The sequence below is a fragment of the Trichomycterus rosablanca genome, chromosome 21 (genome assembly GCF_030014385.1).
Source record: "Trichomycterus rosablanca isolate fTriRos1 chromosome 21, fTriRos1.hap1, whole genome shotgun sequence".
In the NCBI taxonomy this organism is placed as follows: Eukaryota; Metazoa; Chordata; class Actinopteri; order Siluriformes; family Trichomycteridae; genus Trichomycterus; species Trichomycterus rosablanca.
Window position 1 is genome coordinate 4,548,498 of NC_086008.1, and position 24,625 is coordinate 4,573,122.

The 24,625-nt window shown below is 40.9% G+C and overlaps 3 protein-coding genes across 3 annotated transcripts in view; 1 reads left to right on the top strand and 2 right to left on the bottom strand.

Annotated features, from left to right (window-relative positions):
- The window catches only part of ksr2 (kinase suppressor of ras 2), an 82,696-nt gene extending 82,100 nt beyond the window's left edge, over positions 1–596 (bottom strand). The window contains 1 exon segment of the mRNA XM_063018046.1: positions 299–596. Coding sequence (XP_062874116.1) covers positions 299–478 — 180 coding nt within the window. The 5' untranslated portion in view covers positions 479–596.
- Positions 597–4,245: 3,649 nt separating this feature from the next.
- On the top strand, positions 4,246–13,365 carry rfc5 (replication factor C (activator 1) 5). Its single transcript, XM_063017871.1, has 11 exons — positions 4,246–4,360; positions 5,349–5,413; positions 6,290–6,426; positions 7,329–7,408; positions 7,486–7,559; positions 7,794–7,953; positions 9,129–9,210; positions 9,316–9,445; positions 9,559–9,636; positions 11,339–11,393; positions 13,093–13,365. Exons 1-11 carry the CDS (start codon positions 4,314–4,316, stop codon positions 13,187–13,189), a joined length of 1,005 nt encoding a protein of 334 aa, XP_062873941.1. The 5' UTR covers positions 4,246–4,313; the 3' UTR covers positions 13,190–13,365.
- wsb2 (WD repeat and SOCS box containing 2) lies at positions 11,589–23,246 on the bottom strand. The gene is made up of 9 exons (XM_063017870.1): positions 23,160–23,246; positions 19,925–20,093; positions 19,021–19,205; positions 18,302–18,433; positions 17,253–17,353; positions 16,060–16,250; positions 15,873–15,965; positions 14,610–14,723; positions 11,589–13,617 (listed from the first exon to the last, which is right to left on the bottom strand). Exons 1-9 carry the CDS (start codon positions 23,233–23,235, stop codon positions 13,416–13,418), a joined length of 1,263 nt encoding a protein of 420 aa, XP_062873940.1. The 5' UTR covers positions 23,236–23,246; the 3' UTR covers positions 11,589–13,415.
- Between the last annotated feature and the right edge of the window lie 1,379 nt (positions 23,247–24,625).

The window sequence follows — 24,625 nt, forward strand, 5'->3', positions numbered from 1 at the left end:
TATAAAAACACAAGGCCTGTCGGTGCCCATGTTAGCAAGTGAGGCATTCCTTTTTTTGTGCACCACCTGCAGAATGCGCCTCACTGCAGCTCACACGCACACACACTGAGCGCACACAATGCGCGCAAAAAAATGCGCAACAATAAAGCGAGCTCTGTATAAAACGATAAGCATCGTGTTAACAAACGTTCGCACTGGCAGTGACGCTGAATCGAAATGTTGTCAAGCAGATCTGGTCCTGATGATGGTTTGTGATGGTAGTGGTGTCGGTGTTGATGATGGTGACTGGCGGTCCTACCTCAAGCGTGCGGATCTCTTTTTGCGTCAGGTCGTTGGATGTGGCACATTTGGTCCGGAGCCCCTCCAGGCTGGAGATACTGATGTCGATCATGTTTTGCACCAGTTCGCACTGCTGCAGGGCTTTCTGTAAACTCAGGTGAGCCTCCTGGCTTTTCGTCACTTTCTCCTCGTCCATCATGCGCGATCGGATTGATTTGTTATTACAGGTCTGAAGACGGATGCACTTTCTCTATACAAGCAGGCGCAATCATATAGAGACTCTACGTGTAAGGCGATTCCATCCTTGCCCGTGTCGGCTCTCCTGACGCCTTTTGCATCAGGCTTGATCCGTCTCAAAGCCTAGCATAATAACAAATAAGGTGGTGGAGAGGAGAAAATCAGATCCGCACCGCATCCAGTCATTGCGCTCCCGCTAATTCCGGCGGCATTTTCCTCACCATGTAAAGCAGGTGCGCTATTTCTAATCCAGGTCTATGTTTAGGCGCAGGTAACGTTATAGGTTATTATTGCTCCCTCCTGTAGCATCCCTGCGCTCCCCCTCCTCACCAACATGTTGCCCGTCAATCAAATCCCCAGCAACCAGCCAGATCTCGCGAGATTTACATCAAATGCGGTGAGCTCACTGTTTGAACTCGGACAACCTCATCACATCTCTCTCCTCCTGCAATCAAATACTGCTCAATGTTTCTATAAAAGCATTAAAGGTATGGTCCAACCTCCTCCTCCACCTCCTCCCTCACCTACTCCTCCTCCTCCTTTACACTTAAATACTGCTCAATGCTTCTAGTTAAGCATTAAATGAAGTCCAGCCTTCACCAACTCCTCCTGGTGTTAAATACTGCTCACTGTTTCTATAAAAACATAAAAGGAATTGTCCAACCTCCTCCTCCACCTCCTCCTCCTTTACACTTAAATTCTGCTCAATGCTTCCATTTATAATAATAATAATACATTCGACTTATATAGCGCCTTTCATAACACCCAAGGACGCTTATTTAAGCATTAAATGAAGTCCAGCCTTCACCAACTCCTCCTGGTATTAAATACTGCTCAATATTTCTATAAAAACATAAAAGGAATTGTCCAACCTCCTTCTTCACCTCCTTTTCCTCCTCCTGCACTTAAATTCTGCTCAATGCTTCTATTTAAGCATTAAAGGAATAGTCCAACCTCCACCTCCACCACCTCCTCATCCTGCATTTAAATAGTGCCCACTGTTTTTATACAATCTTTAAAGGAATAGTTTAACCGCCACCTTCTCCACCTCCTCCTTCACCTCCTTCTCCTGCACTTAAATACTGCTCAGTGTTTCTATAAAAGCATAAGAGTAATTGTCAAACCTCCTTCTCTATCTCCTACTTCACCTCCTCCTCCTGCACTTAAATACTGCTCAGTGTTTCTGTAATAGCATTAAAGGAACAGTCCAACCTCCTTTTCCACCTCCTCCTTCTCCCATACACTTAAATACTGCTCAATGTTTCTGTAAAAACATTAAAGGAATAGCCCAACCTCCTTCTCCACCTCCTCCTCCTGCACTTAAACACTGCTTGCTGTTACTATTAAAGCATTAAAGGAATTGTCCATCCACCACCTCCTCATCCTGCATTTAAATAGTGCCTACTGTTTTTATACAAGCTTTAAAGGAATAGTCCAACCACCACCGTCTCCTCCTGTTCCTCCTTCTCCTTCTGCACTTAAATACTGCTCAATGTTTCTATAAAAGCATTAAAGGTACAGTCCAACCTCCATCACCTCCTCATCCTGCATTTAAATAGTGCCCACTGCTTTTTATACAAGCTTTAAAGGAATAGTTCAACCGCCACCATGTCCTCCTGTTCCTCCTTCTCCCCCTTGCTCTTAAATACTGCTTAATGTTTTTATAAAAACAAAATAGGAATTGTCCAACCTCCTTCTTCACCTCCTTTTTCCTCCTGCACTTAAATTCTGCTCAATGTTTCTATATAAGCATTAAAGGAATAGTCCAACCTCCACCTCATCCTCCTCTACCCCCTCATCCTGCACCTAAATACTGCTCACTGTTTTTATACTAGCTTTAAATGCATAGTCAGCAGCACTGTGGCTCAGTGGGTAGCACTGTCGCCTCACAGCAAGAAGGTCCTGGGTTTGATCCCCAGGTGGAGTGGTCCAGGTCCTTTCTGTGTGGAGTTTGCATGTGCTCCCTGTGTCTTCATGGGTTTCCTCCGGAAGCTCCGGATGTAATAAAGCATTACTGTACTGCAGTGTTAGTCTTAATGGTTCCTTTAAGACTTTAAATGAATTGGAAAACTATTTAAGAGCAAAGCAATTCTTATGTAACCAAGTTTCACAACAACAATCACAAAAGATTGAAAAGTGCCTTTTTTGATAGTTCTATGTCGTCAAATTGCTGTGTCGGGTTTATTGTAATGCTGCATTTACCGTTGTGCAACCACCTCCATTTTTATATTCACGTAACACATTTAAGAAAAGACATTGTTACAGCTTTTTACGGAAAGCCAGGTCAAGACCCCAAACAAGAAAACCAGTGGCATCAGTGGAAAGGTAAAACTTTCTAATATTCAAAATAAGAAGAAACACTTGGTTGTTTTAAGGAATTAATTGGGCGGCACAGTGGCTAAGTGGGTAGCACTGTCGCCTCACAGCAAGAGAGTCCTGGGTTTGATTCTCTGGTGGAGCAGTCCTTTCTGTGTGGAGTTTGCATGTTCTCCCCGTGTCTGTGTGAGTTTCCTCCAGGAGCTCCGGTTTCCTCCCACAGTACAAAGACGTGCAGTCAGGTGAATTGGAGATACTAAATTGTCCATGACTGTGTTTGACATTAAAACTTGTGAACTGATGAATCTTGTGTAACGAGTAACTGCCGTTTCTGTCATAAGTGAAATCAAAGTGTGTAAAACATGACATTAAAATAACATCATAATAAATAAATAAGATTCTATCTTCTTACATTTAACCATATCCAATTTGTCCAAGTCAGGGTCACTGTCGGTTTAGAGTGGGTTTATCCCTGGAGCCCTAGATGCCCCAAATACTGGACAAAAAACAGCTTCATAGCACCTTTGTGGCTTTATAGACCCACTTACTACAGCAGTAGCCTAGTGGGTAGAACTTTGGGCTATCAACCGGAAGATTGGCGGTTCAAATCCAGGCTCTGCTATGCAGCCACTGTTGGGTCCTTGAGCGATGGTCTTAACCCTGTCTGCTCCAGGGGGCTTCAAGTTTGCATGTTCTCCCCGTGTCTGTGTGGGTTTCCTCCGGGTGCTCCGGTTTCCTCCCACAGTCCAAAGACATGCAAATGAGGTGAATTGGAAATACAAAATTGTCCATGACTGTGTTTGATATAACCTTGTGAACTGATTAATCTTGTGTGATGAGTAACTACCGTTCCTGTCATGAATGTAACCAAAGTGTAAAACATGATGTTAAAATCCTAATAAACAAATACTTTGAGATTAGAAATGTATTTTGTATTTATTGTAGGCCTTTTCGTATTTATTATACTGTTTATTATCTGCACTGTGTTTATTGTATTGCACTTTTTGTTCTGTGTTGCACCCTGGTCCTGGAGGAACGTTGTTTCGTTTCAATATGTACTTGTATAGAGCTAAAATGACAATAAAGCCTCTCTTGAACAGCTAAATGACTGAGCAAAAAAAGGCCAACTGGAGCAAAACTAAGTAGTTTTACACAGTTTCTGTTTTAATTTCTTTAAAAAGTGCATATTACATGAATTTAATATATAAATATTTATTTAAAACAGAGTAACGTCGACTGTAGGCTTTTTACTACACGCCCCTGCCATGTAGTCTGTCTGTGTTCTGTACTGGCTGTGTTTAATCAGTCGAAGCGTCCTACATAGTGCACTACATAGGGAACGTTATGTGGTTTCGGACGCGCAACTGCCGTCAAGTAGTGACGACTGACGTAAAATCTTGACAGAAAACGCGCCAAAAGAGAGAAGAGGAGAAGTCGGATGGTGTGTTTTGTTGTTTATATGTAAAAAAAACTTATTTAAAATGGCATCAACAAGCAAAGCACCCGTTCAAACAAGGAATTTACCATGGTAAGAGTTTATCCACTTGTTTGTGTGTAAAACAGTTGTACAATAGAATAAGTGATGTGTTATATACTACTCTTCAGTAGCTATCTGTAAACAGAATGGAAGTGTTAAGTTCTTGTCTGTTTTAAAGGTAGTATGATTGTGTAAAACAACAACGGCAACAAGCCTTTGTGTAATTAATCTGTATTTATTTATTATTAATTATTATTATTATTTATTTCTTTTTCCGCACCCGTTTTGCGTCAAATCCAGCCTCCTGTGCTTGTATTGGGTAGTGCTATCCGTGTACTGCGTTTCAATTAGTTTATATAATAGGTTCGCGCGTTAGAAAGGCGTATTAGCCAATCACAGCATAGGAGGCGGGACTTGCCTGAAAACAGATGGGAAATAAAACAGCACCAAATATCAGTGATGCAGTTTATATTGGTTCCAGAAGTGAAATATCAGATAATAAATTGTGTCGATTGCTGTGTTAATCAACCAGATTACACAAAGCTCTGTGTAATTACACATACCTGTGGCATGTTTTATTCATTATTTATTTATTATAATCTTCAGTATGTTACATTTCACAAATATATGTAAGTTGAGCTGTAAAATGAAATGTGATTGTCAATAATGATTAAAAATGTGTAAATCATAATTATTCTGCATAAATGTGTTTTTTTGCATACTATAATTAATAAATGGCATGAAGTCAACAAGAAAGATAGTTATATGGCTGATGCTTATCAGGAATTGTGGGTAGGTTTGTTACACCTTTGCTAGTAATTTATGTTATATGTACATAACAAATATTGCAAATACTGTTCAGAATCTGCAGGCTTCAGTTCCTAAAACAAACTTAAATAAAGCTGAATACACAGCACTATTTAAAGATTTTAGTGATGACATTGTGTTTACTGGTAATTTAAGAATCTAGCTACACTGTAGGGTGAAATGATAGAATCCTGATGCGTTTATAAATAACTCAAATGTGCTTTTATTGCAGGGTTGAAAAGTACAGACCACAGACACTAGACGACTTGATATCGCACCAGGACATCCTGAGCACAAGTAAGGAACAAATAAAATAAACACAAAATGAGCTTTTAACTGCAGGACCAACTAACCTGGCTTGTAAGATATGCTGAATTGCTGATTTTTTTTTTTTTTTTAGGGGAACAGGGTGGAAAATTTCATCATGATAATTAATTGACAACAAAGAAACAATTAAGACATTGTTCAGTCAGTGCTGTTGGATGCAGGTTTGAATCTCAGCAGTCCTATCGACCAGTCGGGCGAATTTGCAGCCATGATTGGCTATGTCTGAGTGGATGTGATAACTGAACGTTGGAAGCCGTTGGGAATTACACTTGCCAGTGTGTTCTCAGTGCCGGTCCCAAGCCCGGATAAAATGAGGGTTGTGTCAGCATGTGGCATAAAACTATTGGACCACAGTATGTGGACCAATATAGCATTTCATGCTTCATTCCAACTGAATATGTGGGTTAATAGACTAAAAGCCCTAGTTTGGTCAAAACAAGTTGTTAAATTTTGCATTAAAATAACTTATAGACCAAGACCTTCCCATCAGTAAGGAAATTTGTCACCAGAAACACACTTACTAGTATGTTACTTTGACTGTCTGTTAAACTGATCTCGAATTCACAACACAGGAACACATATTGTGCTTGTGTTTCTATGTGGTTTATGAGTTGCAGTGATTATAGCTGCTGGTGTTCAGACCATGCAGTTGAAATATGGGGTTATAAAAATATGTTATCTGATGTGCATAATTGTAAACCTCAGTGATGCATGTTGTCATGTTTTTGCTTTGTGATGCATTGTTAAAAGCAAAGTTTTTTTTTGTTGGTTGGTATAAAACCTGATAGTGTTGGTCAGATCTTAGCATAATGCAGTGGCTCTTTTTGATCATTTGTCGATTCTTAGTTCAGAAGTTCATCAAAGAAGACAGGCTGCCTCATTTGCTGTTTTACGGACCTCCAGGAACAGGAAAAACCTCCACCATTCTAGCCTGTGCTAAGCAACTCTACAAGAACAAGGAGTTCAACTCCATGGTTTTGGAGGTATGACTGTCTCAGCTCTGGCATTTTACTCCTAATGCTAGGCAGTTCCTAAGAACGGCAGAGCTAGTCTTAAAATCAGAACTTAAGTACTGTCCTAAACCGGAGCCAAGGTGCACAAGTCAGTATGAACTTTAGTAAGAAAATATCTGGAAAACACAAGGAAACAGAACTGGTGTAACATTGTGTTTTCAAGCAGGTGGATCATCAGACTAAGAAAACAGCACAGAGCTGAGCTGGTTGTTTTTATTCCTCCTGAATGTCACATAGATACAGTCCAAGAGCCATTTACTCCACCTGTTTGTACAGCACCCAAATAAAAACATGCCAAACTCCATTGAATCATTTGATACTGCGGTTGTCAGGAGAACCCAGTTCAGCTACTGTATCTCACTTTAACCCCTAGAACCCAGATTCTACTTTCTGCATTATAATCTGCTTGTATAGGCTGCTGTGAAATTACTGATAAAAATGTGCATTGATGAAAGAGTTGTTTTCTTAGTGGTTACCAAAACTTGATAAAAACATTTTAAATTGTAATTTATATATCTTTTGTGGTGCTCAGGTGGTCACTATTGAACCTCTAAGCTTTTTTTTGTTTTGTTTATTCAGTTCGTGTTTGTTTGGAGCAAAATATTTGTTGCAAGGTTTGCTAAACTGGCACTCAGGGGGCACAGCAGTCTAGTATGCTTAGATGACCACCGGTGAGATCCAGGTACAAATCTCAACGGTGGTATCGGCCAGCCAGGCGTCTACACAGACATGATTGACATTGTCTGAAAGCACTCAGTGTTTCCCAGTCAACCCGGACCCACTGTGACCCTGACTAGGGTAAAGCGGTTGATAAATGTAAAACTTAAATGAACTGAAATGACGAGTACTGTTCTTATTTTGTCCTCTTAAAGCTTAATGCGTCAGATGACCGTGGTATAGATGTGGTTCGAGGCCCGATCCTAAGCTTTGCCAGCACCAGGACAATTTTCAAGTAAGTTTAGCAGCAATTTAGTTCATTTTACTGAAGAAAGTTGGATTTTTTTGTAAGTGTTCTATCTGTTTGTGTAGAAAGGGGTTTAAGTTAGTGATCCTGGACGAGGCTGATGCTATGACCCAGGATGCTCAGAACGCTTTAAGAAGAGGTAACAAACATTCTGCGTTCCTGCCAGCTAACCTGCTGGGCTCCCAAATGGCCCCGTGGTAAAATAAAACTGCTTTCTTATTAAAGAACGGTCACAGGGCGACACTGCACTGTGGAGTGGACAGATGGAACAAATTCAATACAAATCATGCAAAATAGACTCAAATGTAACTTTTCTATGCTAGGTCATATATGAATACATTTCATTTATGATGGTCTCTTTATTATTTTTCAGTAATCGAGAAGTTCACAGAGAACACCCGGTTCTGTCTGATTTGTAATTACCTGTCGAAGATCATCCCAGCTCTGCAGTCACGATGCACGCGGTTCAGGTTCGGCCCTCTCTCCCAGAGCCAGATGATTCCCAGATTAGAGCATGTCATCCAGCAGGAGAGGTAAAGATCACCAGCTGTGTGAGACTAATGCACTAACAAACATGTTCAGAATCTGACAATAAAGGTAGAATCATAGTCTGGTCAGTTTAAAACTAGAAAATCATATCTATATGTGGGTGCAGCATATTACCCAGGTGTGCAGAAAGCAGGGATGGGGGTGTTGGTGTTTTGCCACCTTCACTTGACACTCAGTACTGTGTACAGGCCTTGTCTTTTGGTCCTGCCCCCCTCACATCCTTTAGGTCACAAAATGTCCCTTGTATTTATTGTACTATTTTTTTGATCACATTGTTGATATTGTGTTGTTTGCACTTTGTTCTGTGTTGCACCACCCTGGCCCTGGAGGAACGATTGGTTTCAACATGTACTTGTGTATAACTAAAATGACAATAAAGCCTCCTGAACTTGATGCATAAGCAAAGAATAATACATAATTCGGCCTTGGAATTTCATAGAGTGGACTTCTCAGGCTCAAGATTTAAATCCCATCAAATCTTTGTTGAGATTTAAAGAAAACAGATGCAGCGTGAAAGCCATCAAGCCTCAATGAGCTTGAAAGTTCTGCATGAGAAGAAGAGGTGTGGCATGGATTACAGAGGCTGGGGGTTGAATAATAGCACACATGGACATTTCTCAAGAGAACTAGTTTTTTTATTTTTTTTTATTATTTATTTTAACTCAATATGAGGGGCGGCAAGTGGGTAGCACTGTCGCCTCACAGCAAGAAGGTCCTGGGTTTGATCCCCAGATGGGGCGGTCCAGGTCCTTTCTGTGTGGAGTTTGCATGTTCTCCCTGTGTCCGTGTGGGTTTCTTCCGGGTCCTACCACAGTCCAAAGACGTGCAAGTGAGGTGAACTGGAGATACAAAATTGTCCATGACTGTGTTCGATATAACCTTGTGAACTGATGAATCTTGTGTAATGAGTAACTACCGTTCCTGTCATGAATGTAACCAAAGTGTAAAACACGACGTTAAAATCCTATTAAACAAACAAACAAACTTAATATGATGAACTTGATCTTAATAAGTCAGAATCAATGAACAATGCTGTAATGCTACAGTCCCAATATCAACTACAGCTGTGAAAATAAACCACGGCTCTGAATAAATCTTTATTATATTATGCTTTATTATGTTAGTAACTCATCTGTTTTTTGTTTTGTTTGTTCCTCAGCATTGACATCACACCTGATGGCATGAAGGCTATTGTAACCCTGTCAACAGGAGACATGAGGCGATCACTGAACGTTTTACAGGTGCACGTCTGCCAAAACTATTCTGATTTAATAATCTATATGCTCAGTTGTAGTGTTGCATTTGAAGCATATAAACATGAAACATCTTTTTGTCCTGTGTATCAGAGTACTCATATGGCTTATGAAAAAGTGACGGAAGACACGGTTTACACGTGTACAGGTCATCCACTGCGCTCCGACATCGCCAACATACTGGACTGGGCATTGAACAAAGACTTCTCTACAGCATATAACCGTATCCTTAATGTCCTTTTATTTTCACTTAGTATTTAGGCCAGTCTGCTAAGACTAGTAATACTAAATATCTGAAAAATGCCTGAAATAAATTCCTTAAAGTTGTTTGAACAGAAATTCTGCAGCTCAAAACTCTGAAAGGTCTGGCACTGCATGATATTTTGACCGAGGTGCATCTGCTTATACACAGAGGTGAGAGAACTGCAAAGGCTTGAATTTTTGTTTATTGTTAATAATGTTGTTCTATTAGAGATCAGTTAATATTTAAAAGCTTAACGTTGTTCAGTGACGTAGTAAATCCAGTACAGGCCCGAGCTGAAGTGCTTACACACACACACACACACACGCCACTGTGTGTATAATAGCACACTGGAGTGTTTTCTTTCCTGGTTTCCCTGGAGATTCCCCTGCGGTTGCTACAGTAACAAGTCATCCCCATTGGCAGGAAGTTGCCAGTGGACTAGTGTTAGCATGCTTTACTATTGCTACGCTAATCCTGCCTTCATGAGAACCCAGCTTAGAGTTATCTACTTCCAATTATAGATGGTTATTTTTTTTCTAATCTTGATCAGCATGTTCTTGTTTTTGCTTACAATATGCACCGCCATGCAGCTCTGAGAAATCTGACCGAGTCGGAGGGCTGGTAAAATAAAAGCTTTCAGTTCGGACGTCCTGTGCATGAGTGCAGCACTAAGGTTTATGACATTAGTTTAAAAAAAATAACATTTTCAAAAGCTGTGTGCAAGAAGTTCTAACTGATGCAATGTGTCAATTCATGAAGCACTTTATTGAACACGGGCGGCACGGTGGCTCAGTGGGTAGCACTGTCGCCTCACAGCAAGAAGGTCCCGGGTTCGATCCCCAGGTAGGTCGGTCTGGGTCCTTTCTGTGTACGGTTTGCATGTTCTCCCCGTGTCTGTGTGGGTTTCCTCCAGGAGCTCCGGTTTCCTCCCACAGTCCAAAGACGTGCAAGTGAGGTGAATTGGAGACACTGAATTGTCCATGACTGTGTTTGACATTAAACTTGTGAACTGATGAATCTTGTGTAATGAGTAACTACCGTTTCTGTCATGAATGTAACCAAAGTGTAAAACATGACGTTAAAATCCTAATAAATAAATATATTTTATTGAACACAAGAACTTACCCTGCAACCATGAAAGTGAAAATATTAAATGGACCTAAAATATAAATACAGAAAACAATCAACATACCAAACTATAACACCTACCTTCCATAAATGACATCGATGTGTTAAATGTGGCTGTAAATCCAAAATAAATAAATAATCATTTTATTCTGCACCGACCAGGCTTAACATGATGAGCACTGACAGGTGAAGTGATGAACACTGATTATCTCTTCATCACAGCACCTGTTAGTGGGGGGGATATATTAGGCAGCAAGTGAACATTTTATCCTCAAAGTTGATGTTAGAAGCAGGAAAAATGAACGAGCGTGAGGATCTGAGCGAGTTTGATGAGGGCCACATTGTGATGGCTAGACGACTGGGTCAGAGCATCTCCAAAACTGCAGCTCTTGTGGGGTGTTCCCGGTCTGCAGTGGTCAGTATCTATCAAAAGTGGTCCAAGGAAGGAACAGTGGTAAACCAGTGACACGGTCATTGATGCACGTGGGGAGCGAAGGCTGGCACGTGTGGTCCGATCCAACAGACGAGCTACTGTAGCTCAAACTGCTGAAGAAGTTCATGCTGGTTCTGATAGAAAGGTGTCAGAATACACAGAGCATCACAGTTTGTTGTGTATGGGGCAGCAACAGGGGGACCAACACAGTATTAGAATACTGTCATAATGTTATGCCTTATCGGTGTATATTGTGTAACATTTCCACTCTGATCCAGCTAGATTAACATTCTCGTTCTTTTTTTTTTTAGTCGATTTTCCTCCGTCTATTCGAATGGGTTTACTCGTCAAGCTTGCAGATATTGAGTAAGTGTGTGTTCTCTTTTTTTTTTCCATGTTCTTTAGTTGTTTGTTTTTTTGTTTGCTCTGATGGAGATAAAGATTGTCGGCTGTTAGATAATTTAAGACTGGATATTGAAGTAAACATCAGTGTCCAGTTGCATCAGTTAAACTTTGGTCCAACAGCTAAATGGACCATTAGAAATTGGCTCAATGAATAAATCTATTTGATAAAATATTTTTATTGCACATTTTTAAATAACAGGATTCAAATTCTGAACATTGTACAGCATAGAAACACATTCCATCAGGTACAAAAATCAAAATAATAATCAAAATAATCCAAATAAATGAACTGAGATATGTATATAACATGAAAAATATATACTTAAATTATGCTTAAAACACTATATCAGAGGTTCGTGTTCTTATCTGCAGACCTACAGGTTTTGTAATTAAGTAGTAAATTAAGCTATAAAGTTTCTCCCAAGCTCTGGGTCCTTCCTATGTGGAGCATGTTTGTTTCCTCCGGGAGCTCCGGTTTCCTCCCACAGTCCAAAGACATGCAGGTGAGGTGAATTGGAAATACAAAATCGTCCATGACTGTGTTTGATATTAAACTTGTGAACTGATGAATCTTGTGTAATGAGTAACTACCGTTCCTGACATGAATGTAACCAAAGTGTAAAATGTGACGTTAAAATCCTAATAAATAATAATAAGTTTCGCCCGAGCAGTCGTCATGTTTCACGTAACGTTACGATTCAAGATGTTGCACTGCCATGAAATCCAGTGACGGTGACTTTGATTATAATGTTTGCCATTGAGCGTCCCTGATATGTGTAGGCGGTTTGTACACAAATATACAGGTGCAACGTTGTTGTTGGGATTTTAAAATGATTATAATCTTCCACTAGTCTTTTATCAGTGGACACTTTTAGATCACAGGGTGCATCTTCTAAATACTGGCATTAAGGTGCTTTAAAATCCTAACAACACTGCTGCACCAGCTAATGATAAATTGGGTCCATGTGGGTGACAGTGTACAGACCAACAGATGGGCTACAGTCGGTAATTGTTATTAAAAGTTATTATTAAGTTTGCCCATAATTGGTTGACTTTTTTTATTTTTTTTATAAGGTGGATGTTTATGGTTTGTTTAATTATATTCAGTTGTTAGCTGAATTAAATAAATGTAGTTTTTGTTGCATGTTAGCACAATGTAATATTTATATATACTTTTTAATTTTAGCAGAGTGGCAATTACCAATACACTATATGGACAAAAGTATTGGGACACTCCTAATTATTCAGGGTTCAGTCACAGCAATTGCTAACAGATGTAATAAATCAATTATATAAAAGAAATAATACATGATTGTGCACAGAACCGAAAAGCTCGGTTTAAAATCTACAGAGCCCTGAACCTCAGCCCCACCGAACAGCTCCGGAATAAACTGGAACATCAACTGAGGCTGTCTTGATCAACATCAGTGCTCAGACGTACAAATGCTATTTTAACTGAATGGGCACCTTCTCAGAATAGTGGATCACATGGGGGTCACTCCATAGATGATACCATGAGATGTCCAATAATCTCATGGTCAGGTGTCCGAATACTTTTTGGCCATATAGTGTTGCAAAAGCTTTAAACCAAATCATTTTCTCTGACTATAAAACTGTCGATCTGGAGTGCAGTGGGATTTAAAGTCTCTTCCTTGTTTAGGTATCGTCTGGCCTCTGGAACTAATGAGAAGATTCAGCTGAGCTCAATGGTAGCTGCTTTCCAGGCAGTCAGAGATCTAGTGGTCAGTGATAGCTAGTCCAGTTATTTACATCTACACACCCTTCATGTCTTATTCAGTCAGTCTGGTTACAATGTGATGTTGTAATGAGTACTTTTGCTTGAGTACATTACACTTAAAAATAAAAGTACTGGAGTTTTATAGCAGCAGAAACATTAATGTAAAATATAAATAAATCTTGTTGCTTTTCTAAACCAGTGTACCTCACAACAGTGTTTTATTTTCTCATGTGCCGTCATGTTGATTAACTGTAGTGTTTGCTGCAGCGCAGAATCTTTTTGTCAGGGATGCTCCTGTAGGTGAGGAATTCCAGGGTTTTCTTGGGGAGGGGTAACGCCCTCACCTGGTAGGTCGACACCGAGTACCTGAGTGCAGTCCGACAAAGATGCTGCAAACTAGAAACCAGACGAGGAACTCTCCAAAACTTCACGTGTCCGTCCCGACTCCTGAAATAAGGGTCATACAGTTTAAACTTTTGGGTTTTTTAGTGTTATATGAAAATATAATATCTAGGGTGGTACCGTGGTCTATTTTGCAAGCCCACCACTGCTGGGATCTGGGTTTGCAGCTCGGCTGTGCTATCGTCCCTTTGGGTGTCTACATACCTACGTGATTGGTTGTGTCTGAGGGGTGGATGGCCGAATCCCTGTGAAGAATTGGCACTCTGTCTGAGATATTCCTGCCTTGCGCCCAGTGTTTCCTGGTGAAACTGAACCAGCTTAGATCCTGACCAGTATAAAGCAGTTGATTGGTCAGGTTCACAGCGGGTGTGGCTTTCCCGGAATCACTGGGTGGAATGCAGTAACACATCCCAGACAGGATGCTGATCTATTGTGGACTTGGGCCATCCACCCATCGGTTTGTAGACACCCTGAATCACAGTGGTAGTTGGCTATCGTAATTTACTGACTGCCAAGCTCCGGAAAAATGACAATAAAAATGTTAAAAAAATAAAAACTATAGCTAAAAGTAAAATTAGACTAAGCAGATGTAGTTAAGTGCTATTAGGTAATTCAGTGCTATTAGGTAATTAAGTAAGTAATTAAGTGCTATTCAGTGTTTTGCCTGCTATATTTATAAAACATACAGTATGACACACTAGAGTGGATCGTTTTACCGTGCTGCATGTGATTTGTGTGGTAAATATGATTTAATTAGTAATAAAAGGTTATGGGGGGCCGAGAGCTATCTGTGTTTTTTAGACTCAAGAAAGTCTTGCGCCTTTAACCCCGTGAATAACAAGGAAAGACGCTAAGTAGGTGAACACTGATGTCATTGGTAAAATAAAAAATGACATGCTTCATTGTGTTACCGGAAATTCCTATAGCTGCTATCTAGTTTGAGTCACTGCAAATATTCATTACGTTACTCAGAAATGTTCATTAGGTAAGAATGAGGAATGGGGTGCGGGTTGATTTTCATTGTGTGGTGGGATTACCCTGTAGCGATGGCGATGCCGTGTGGGTGGAAGGCACAGCACAGCCCGCTGACTTGGCTGTAGTCCGACTCCAAAACCAGTTTATCTTGTTCCAGGTCCCAAATCTGTAACACCCTGTAAAACAAATAGCAGGATGTCCAAAATAAACAAAAAGGAACATTGAGCCAAATGTAATGCAAGTCTTTTAAACCATACGTTTATGAGATTACTGGTTACTCAGTCACACTGCAGTTTAGTCTTTACATGCACTTTGGTGATGGCGATTTTATGTATAAAGTAATTTATACAGGTAAAAACAGCTGCACATTGTCCTGGTAAGGATAGGAACACCTTTATTGGTCATAAACACAAACACGTGTACATCCCAGCTCTCCTTGAAGCTTGGGTTGGAGCGCAGTGCCCTCCATTGTATGGCGCCCCTGGAGCCCAGAGGCAAAACCAGAATTCAAACCCACAACCTTCTAGTTGGGAACCAACAGCTCTATAGGATGGCAATCCAGCTCAGTGCTTACCCCCCCCCCCCCCCCCCCCAATCCCCAGACATAGCCAATCATGTTTGCATAAATGCCCAGTTCGCTGATAGCACCAGTGAGATTCAGATCCAGATCTCAGCGGTGGTGGGCTAGCGTGATATGCGCTCAAGTGGTGCAGTGGTCTAACACCTGCACGGGTCAGTTCTATTTAAATGGTTAAAAATGAAAAACATGTAAAAGCTTCTAATCAGTTTGGACAATTAAAACTGCCAAGTCAAGATTATTTGTATAGCGCTTTTTACACTGGACATTGTCTTAAAAGCAACTTTACCGAATCCAGGACCGACAGACCAAATACCCCTGCTGAGCAAATCAAGGGTGACAGTGGCAAGGAAAAACTCCCTTAAAAGTACAGGAAGAAACCTTGAGAGGAACCAGACTCAGCAGGGACTCTTCCTCCTCGGGTGGCTTGGGGAAATAATACGTGCTGCAGAAATAATATAAGACATTAAATGCTTGGCCAATACATACAATAAACATGGCCAAACTGCATCAGGGAAATGCCAAGGGAAACTCAGAGGACAGGACAATCATCTCTGAAGAAATTCAGGAATGGTTTAACAGGATAAAGTCAAGCTTCTCCCACCCTTCCTAACAAAACTAATATAAATATCATTGAAAGAACCTTTATACAAAGTTCTGGATCCAAATTGTAGCCCTATTAAAATAAATACACTGTTCATGTTTCCAGTATTTTGGCCACCCCCTGTACTTTCAAAGATAGCCTCACCTGTAATCTTTGAAGGCTAAATGAGAAGCGACAGGAGAGAAACAGAATGCTGTTAGTATGTTGTTATTTCCGCCAACACACATGTCACAGTCCCTGCACAGAAAGCCAAAAAAAAGGCAAATATTAAAGGAGGACATTAAAAATATGATGAAGTAGTAGGAATGGACTAAGAACGCATATAACTCACATGATTTTAGTAAGATGATCAGCAGTGTAGGGATCCCACAGGTCCAAACTCCATCCTGTATCAGCACGAAATGATCCCACTGCAAGCAGTGCTCCATCCATAGAGAAATCACACGATACCATGGTCCTCTCGTCATCGTATTTCAGGTTCCTGATCAGGGTGTAAGACCGCAGACTCCACAGGTACACTTTCTGTGAACCAAAAAAAAGAAACACCTCATAAAGGAGCTTGATTTGAAATCTAGATAAGGCAGAAAATCCTGGGAAATCAGGTACTGTTTTGGTTTGAAAGCTCTTGGCCGTCACAAACTGCATCAGCACAGAGGAACAGTTGTTGCAAGTGGAAGTGATGCCTTAAAAGCACAGCTAGGAAACCAATTCCAGAAAGCAACTCGGACCTCTGTACCTCAGTCTCAACAAAAACTGTACACTGTGAGCATCACACAATTTAAATTCATGACAGGACCGCTATTTAGACACCTATTGTATTAAAGGCCAATGCGTCAAGATGCGTATGTTGATCTAAGGTGCACAAAACCTGGACCCCTGAGCAATGGAAAAATGAGTCATCTTCCACCATGTTTCTACACTGGGATGAATTTTCGTTTGGAAAAAGCTCAAGGATGAAGTCTGGCCAGATGTGTACTACGGTTAAGGAGCTACAATGCTATATGCACAACCATCTGGTGGAGATCATTCAGCCCAGTAATTGATTTGAATGGTCATAACAAACAACAAAAATGAGACAGTTTTATAGGAGCATGTGCACCTTATGGTGCAAACACGTATGTCAGTGTTTTAGGAAGATAATACCCCCCCATACATACTGCTAAAACTATTATAAAGAAGTCGAGCACTGTCAACAAGCTTTAAACATTAGTGAAATCTTTTCCATCTTCATCCTGCAATGAACTGGAACATTTCTTCCTAAGGAACGATTCAGTGTATTGAATGTATTGTAATGTAACTACTAAAGACCCATTTGACAGCCATCAGAGACGAAGGTGCACCTTCTCACAAGCTCTTTCATATTAGATGTTGAATACTGTGGTACACGAACAATACTGAACGTTTTTGTGCTGAAGATGTTGCACCATTACTGACTGAACTAAAATAGGAGGTAAGAAAAGTCCTATTAAATCCTGTCACACACACACACACACACACACCGAGTGTTAAAGTAAAGTTACTCACCGAGTCGAGATTACACACTGAAGCAATCATGCTACTATCTGCAGAAACTGAACATTTGAACTGCCAGTATTTTGGACTGGTCAGCACGTGGGATGGTGTTCCTGTAGATATTAAAACAATACAATCACAATGTTAGTGTGGATCAAAACATTACTGAGTATTAGAACCATATATAAAAACATTAAGCCTAGCACTAACATTACCTACCTAACAGTACCTATTGCTGATCTTAAATAAATAAGTAGTTTCCAACTTTGTGGAAGGCATTTCCTGTTACAGCATGACTGCCCCCCTGTGCATGAGGAGAACTCCAATGGGCTGCATACAGCCCCCATATTTACCCCACCTTTAGGATAAACTGGAATATTGGTTATGGGTAAGGCCTCCTCGACCCACGTCAGAAGCTGAACTCGAATGCTTCTTTGACCAAAAGGGAACAAATTCCTACAGACGCACTTTTAACAGGCTTTCCAGAAAGGTGTAAGCTGTTATATCCACCAAGCATGCGGCACGGTTGCTCAGTGGGTAGCACTGTTGCCTCACAGCAAGAAGGTCCTGGGTTTGATTCCCAGGTGGAGCGGTCCGGGTCCTTTCTGTGTGGAGTTGTTCTTCCTGTGTCTGCTTGGGTTTCCTCCGGGAGCTCCGGTTTCCTCCCAGAGTTCAAAGACGTGCAAGTGAGGTGAATTTAAATTTTTGGCATTTAGCAGACGCTTTTATCCAAAGCAACTTACAGTACTGAGACAGGATACAAGGGTCCATGAGACAAGGGCCCAACAGTGGCAACCTGATTACTAGACCAATATCTTAACCACTAGGCTACAACTGCCCTGAATTGAAGATACAAAATTGTCCAAGACTGTGTTTAACAATAAAACTGGAACTGATGAATCTTGTGTAACCAAAGTGTGTAAAAACATGATGTTAAAATCCTAATAAATAATTAAATATCCACCAAGCAAGCACAAGTCAATGTATGTGGTTTTAAAACATAATGTCCAACAAGTTAAGGTGTCCGCTTACTTTTGTCTGAATAGTTTATAGGCAGTTACCTTTCTTTTCCAAGTCCCAGACTCGCAGTGTTTTGTCCCTGGATGCTGAAACCAAATTGAGTCTTCCGTTCGGAGTGAAGTGTAAATCTCTCACCACTGACTTGTGTCCAGTTAAATTGAACAGTAACTTTCCTGGAGGGAAAAAAGGTAAAATGCAATAATTAAAAAAATAATAATGATTCCAAATGATTTTGATCTATATTATATAATACAGTATAATAATACTGTATAATACAGATAATGGCCAAACCATGTGGTCAAAACTCTTAATTATTGAGTTCTGGTGTCTAAGCCAGAAGTCCTATGCAAAAAAAAAAATTCTATAAAACCAATTATAATATGCTTCCAATGTTGGCAAAAAAATAAGAAATAAAAATGAGCATGGCTTGTTTCTGTCCTGGATCTTAAAGACCTGAACTCAATATTTGTAAAGGGTGTCCACATACTTTAGGCCATATAGCATACATCTGATCCTCACAGAATGACTGGTATGTGTGCTGAATTGGGCAATCCAGATTACACAGTTACTGTATTTGACATCTGAATGAGAGCAAAGGTCTTTTATACCATGTGATGCACAACCTCGCTCCTTCAGTTTAAATCTGACAAAGCTAACCCAGTTAAGCACACTGGAACTCACACACACACATCACAGATCTGCTGGAGCAATGTTGGTTACCACCATAGCCGTAAGTTTACAATATTGTCCCAGCTCTTACCAGTAGAGACGACCCACACCTTGATCAGTCCGTCATTGAGCCCTGTTGCTAACAGCAAGTCGTGTCTGCTTTCAGACTTCGGGGCAGAATTAACATCATGTGATGAGCGTGGGCCAAACGACATTCCCCACACAGTGTTTCCACAGTCCAGCGTTTTCTCTTCGCTGTTACAATCTGCACCATGACTGCAAGAAAAGGATCAAATGTTAAGTCACGTTTTTCTGCACAGCCTACGGTCAAAAATTTGCACACAACTGTACGGAACATGTGGTGCGGCTTTATAATCACACTAACCCACTACTAGTGAGATCCTAAGGGTTTGAATCTTACTGGTGCTATTGGCCAGTCAGGCACATAAACAGACGAGATATTTCTTGGCTATGTCTTTGGGGGCAGGGGGGTGGCCAAACAGCCTAGCTATTGTCCCAAGCCTTGATAAAAAATAAGGAAGCTGCGTCAGGATGGGCATCTGGTGTAAAACTGTGCCAATTCAGGTATTTATTGTGATCAAAGATGCATTCAGAGTTGAATGCTCCTATATTTATGGGTCGCCACAGTGGATGTCCATCCTCATGGGACCTTCCTGTTTCTTCGGGCCTGGGGCTGGCACTGAGAGCGCACTGACGAGTGCTTCTTCCAGCAGCTAGGCTGTTTCGGCCGCCGCCCCCCCCCCCCGTGCAGATACCTTGACCAGCCGATGGCACCACTAAGATTCGACCCCTGCGCCCTACAAACTGCTGCGCCTCCCAAGCGCCACTGTTAGAAGCTTGTTGATAATTATCAAAAGCAGCCAATGGATAAAAAATAAGAGCCATAAAACAAATGTGCTGTATGTATGTTCTGACACTGACAGTACTGGCACAAACAGCTCTGAATGAAAGAAGAAAGAGTGAGTTTCACGTACAGGTTGGGGGGCAGAGGCCATGGCAGAAGCCTCACGATGCCGTAACCAGAGGACCAGGCGAAGTAGGCACCGTCCGGCGAGAAGCATACGCTCCATGTCTCACAGCCGGGCGAGCCGTACAGACGGGGCTGGAACGAGGGCTTTAGCTCTGCGATCAGCTCAACTCCATCTGAAACATCAAGGTGAGAACGATTAAATATTAGCTAAGTGAGTTAAGTACTCACAAGGGTCATTAATGATTAAACATAGTGTACAAGCACAATCATTTATCTGTGTGTGTGGAACATGGGATTTTTATAATAATGCACCCTGGATGTGCGAGCTAACTAATGGTCTGTATCTGGCATCTACACTGATCAGCCATAACATTAAAACCACCTCCTTGTTTCTACACTCGCTGTCCATTTTATCAGCTCCACTTACCATGTAGAAGCACTTTATAGTTCTACAATTACTGACTGTAGTCCATCTGTTTCTCTGTATGCTTTGTTAGCCCCCTTTCACCCTGTTCTTCAATGACACCCACAGGACCACTACAGAGTAGGTATTATTTGGGTGGATCAGACACAGCAGCGCTGATGGAGTTTTTAAACACCTCACTGTCACTGCTGGACTGAGAATTGTCCACCAACCAAAAACATCCAGCCAACAGCGCCCCGTGGGCAGCGTCCTGTGACTACTGATGAAGGTCTAGAAGATGACCGACTCAAACGGCAGCAATAGATGAGCGATCGTCTCTGACTTTACATCTACAAAGTGGACCAACTAGGTAGGAGTGTCTAACAGAGTGGACAGTGAGTGGACACGGTATTTAAAAACTCCAGCAGCGCTGCTGTGTCTGATCCACTCATACCAGCACAACACACACTAACACACCACCACCATGTCAGTGTCACTGCAGTGCTGAGAATGATCCACCACCCAAATAATACCTGCTCTGTGGTGGTCCTGTGGGGGTCCTGACCATTGAAGAACAGCAGGAAAGGGGGTAACAAAGCATGCAGAGAAACAGATGGACTACAGTCAGTAATTGTAGAACTACAAAGTGCTTCTATATGGTAAGTGGAGCTGATAAAATGGACAGTGTGTTTAGAAACAAGGAGGTGGTTTTAATGTTATGGCTGATCGGTGTATTTGGGGTGCAAATTCTTCCAATTTTTATTAACAGATAACCGACATGCTGATGCATCTTGTTACAAAACAAAACACATCACTAAGCTTTCCATATTTTACCACCTGTTTAACCTGGTCAGGGTTGTGGTGAGTCCGGAAACACTGGACACAATTCAGTAACAATCTGTTGTACGTTTAATCTCTGCTCATAAAACAAGCTTCAGATTCACTTTTCCCTTTCAGCAGTTAATTATTACCATTAGTACCATACGGGATACATGAGCACACCCATCTGTACAGCGGCTTTTCTAACCACAATGACTCACGAACAGCAAATCATTTACCTTAGATAAAAAAAAATCCATCAAAGGACTTAAGCTGTGACCATCTGTACTTACTAAATGTTTAGACCAAGCGTTCATATTAAATCTTTACATAACCTAATACGGGCAGCAATAACAATTAAATTAAAAGTATGTTTTTGACAATGTGTGGGATTATTTATCTCTAAGCCTGTATAATGATTACATGATCATAATTATTTGAGCTACTGTTATTATTTGATAGGAACACAATGAAGTGTCATTTTACAATCCTTTCATTCATTCATTGTCTGTTTTACCATCGCTTCATCCTGCTCAGGGTCACGGTGGATCTGATTCAGTAGGCAAAAGGCATCATTTCATCTTACAAATGAAATATGTAGATACTGATTTAGCAATTAAAAATCCAGTTTCGTAGCACAAATAGATGAAAACGTTTGTTTATTAGCATTTTAACGTCATGTTTTACACTTTGGTTACATTCATGACAGGAACGGTAGTTACTCATTACACAAGGTTCATCACAACAAGAGTCATGGACAATTGTGTATCTCCAATTCACCTCACTTGCACGTCTTTGGACTGTGGGAGGAAACAGGAGCACCTGCAGGAAACCCACGTGGACAACATGCAAACTCTACACAGAAAGGACCCGGACTGCCCCACCTGGGTATCAAACCAAGGACGTTCTTGCTGTGAGGTGACAGTGCTACCCACTGAGCCACCGTGCCGCCCCAATGAAAACATGAGAGATTCTCTTTCTAAATGTCTAGTAATAATAATAGTGTCATACAAACATGATGTAACACACAAACTATTTTACTTATGTCTGGTTTAGAAATAGTATCATTTATATTAAATATACAGTGCAAGTTAGGGACGGCACGTTGGCGTAGGTAGCGCTGTTGAGTTTGCATGTTCTCCTTGTTGTTTATGCATGGGTTTCTTCCAGGTTCTCCGGTTACCTTCCACAAGTCCAAAGACAAGCAGTCAGAGGTACTAAAATTGCCACGTGTGTGTGTGTCCCATGTGATGAACAGGACTACCTGTCCGGGGTGTTTCCTGCGTCTCGCCCAGCTAATCAGACCCACCCACCCACCCACCGCAACCCTGACCAGGATAAAGCAGTGGTAAAACTGACAATGAATCATATTCCAAGTTACGTTTAGTGGTAGCTCAGTGGTTAAGGTGAAGGTACTGGACCTGGGTTCACTTTTGCCAAGTTGTCACTGTTGGGCTCCTGAGCAACCCTCAATTGCTCTAATTGTATATAGTGAGAATTGTACTGCTAAATGCCTCAAATGTAAACGCAGTTGTAGCCTAGTGGTTAAGGTACTGGACTAGTAATCATAAGGCTGCCGGTTCGAGTCCCACCATTGCCAAGTTGTCACTGTTGGGCTTCTGACTGAGCAAGGCTTAACCCTCAATTGCTCTAATTGTATTTTTTGGATAAAAGCGTCTGCTAAATGACTCTAATGTAAAATATGCCACCCTAACCAGTGCCAGTCAGTCCCAATCTTCCCAATACAGTCAACAAAATATCGTCCCAAATATACAATAAAAATCCATCATTATTATTAAATAAGGTAAATATGTATATGTAATATGTACATGTATTATTATTATTTAAAATATTGTTAGATAAATTGGAGGTTGTCACCCCCCAGTCTGAAATCCAGTTAGAATTGGTTGAATGTTCAGAATCTCCAGTAAAAATCTACACGTTCCTACAATAAACTAAACCTCCGCCATTAGAAACGAGTAATTAATTCGTATAAAAGGACATTTCCAGGACTTACCTTGTTCTTTAGTATTTTTACGAGCACTACACAACAGCCTGGTGAGATCCTGATTAATCCGTGTGTGTTCCTCCATGAATGGCTCATAATTCCACTGACTGGGTGTAATTAACAACAACACACTGCTCACGTATAGCGCTGGTTGCCATGTACTCACTCCTTCACAGAATCGATTCTTTCTAAGATTCAATCCAACTGAATCTAACTCATAGGATGATTCATTTGAATCACCAACGTCCAAAGCAACAATCTAAAGCATTTAACACATTTAGCAGACAAAGGTGATGCTGAATCAAAGCAATTTAGCGTTAAAACTGAGCCCAAACATTATTAACCTGGCAGTGGTGGAGCTTTAACACGCAACCTTCAGATTATTAGCAATTAGAATACAATAGAATTAACGCTTTTAGATAGATAGATAGATAGATAGATAGATAGATTAGATAGATAGATAGATAGATAGATAGATAGATAGATAGATAGATTAGATAGATAGATAGATAGATAGATAGATAGATAGATAGATAGATAGATAGATAGATAGATAGATACTTTATTAATCCCGAAGGAAATTGAGGGCTTTTTGTGGATTGTGGATTTTATTTGTCATATATACATATACAGTACAATGAAATTCTTTGTTTGCATATCCCAGCATCCTAGCTTGTTTGGAAGTTGGGGTCAGAGCACAGGGTCAGCCATTATACAGCACACCTGGAGCACAGAGAGTTAGGGGCCTTGCATAAGGGCCCAACAGTGGCTGCATTGCAGAGCTGGGATTCAAACTCTCAGCCTTTGAGTTAATAGCCCAAAGCTCTACCCACTAGGCTCCCACTATCCCCAGTTAGCTTCTCTGTTTTCTTGGCTAGGCAAAAACTTGCTTACTAACTCAAATGGGCAGTGAAAAGTAGCCAGTTTACCATCTGAATATTTCTGGGAGATGGAAAGAAACCGGTGTGCCTAGGGAAAACCCATTTGGGCACAGGAAAACCAAGCCAAACTCCTTACATTGCTCAGAGACTTCCTGATAAGTGGTCTTTTCAAGCATGATCGTTCTACTATCCACAGGGCATGTAGGGTCACTGAATAGTTTGAACATGAAAATCATGTGAAGCACCGGATCCTGTGGGAGATGGTTGAAGCCAAGTTGATGGTTAAAACACAATTTCAGGTAATATCTTTGGAAAGAATGGTGTTCCATTCCTCCAGAAGTGTAGAATCCATGGTATGGCCAATTAAATTCCTTCTGGCAGCTTGTGGTGGCCAAACGTCAGACTCAGAACGTTGACATTCAGTTTCTGCTGTGTGTAGTCTTCACTTGCATTTGTGGAAGCAGAGATAAATAGTGTTTATTGTTAAAGTACATTTCTAAGCCCATGAGATGACATTCACCATTGAACAATGCAGTTTTTAATGCAGTGGCATCTGAGCGATAGGTCACAATCATTTAGTAGTGTTTTTCTGCT

Excerpts from the sequence above, each read along its gene's own strand:
- wsb2 (XM_063017870.1), bottom strand. The coding sequence starts at position 23,235 with ATGGAGGAACACACACGGATTAATCAGGATCTCACCAGGCTGTTGTGT. Across the intron at positions 18,434-19,020 it reads GGTGTGGGTCGTCTCTACTG|GAAAGTTACTGTTCAATTTA; the intron begins GTAAGAGCTGGG and ends TTTTCCCTCCAG. Across the intron at positions 17,354-18,301 it reads CTGGGACTTGGAAAAGAAAG|GAACACCATCCCACGTGCTG; the intron begins GTAACTGCCTAT and ends TAATATCTACAG.
- rfc5 (XM_063017871.1), top strand. The coding sequence starts at position 4,314 with ATGGCATCAACAAGCAAAGCACCCGTTCAAACAAGGAATTTACCATG. Across the intron at positions 5,414-6,289 it reads CCAGGACATCCTGAGCACAA|TTCAGAAGTTCATCAAAGAA; the intron begins GTAAGGAACAAA and ends GTCGATTCTTAG. Across the intron at positions 11,394-13,092 it reads GTCAAGCTTGCAGATATTGA|GTATCGTCTGGCCTCTGGAA; the intron begins GTAAGTGTGTGT and ends TTCCTTGTTTAG.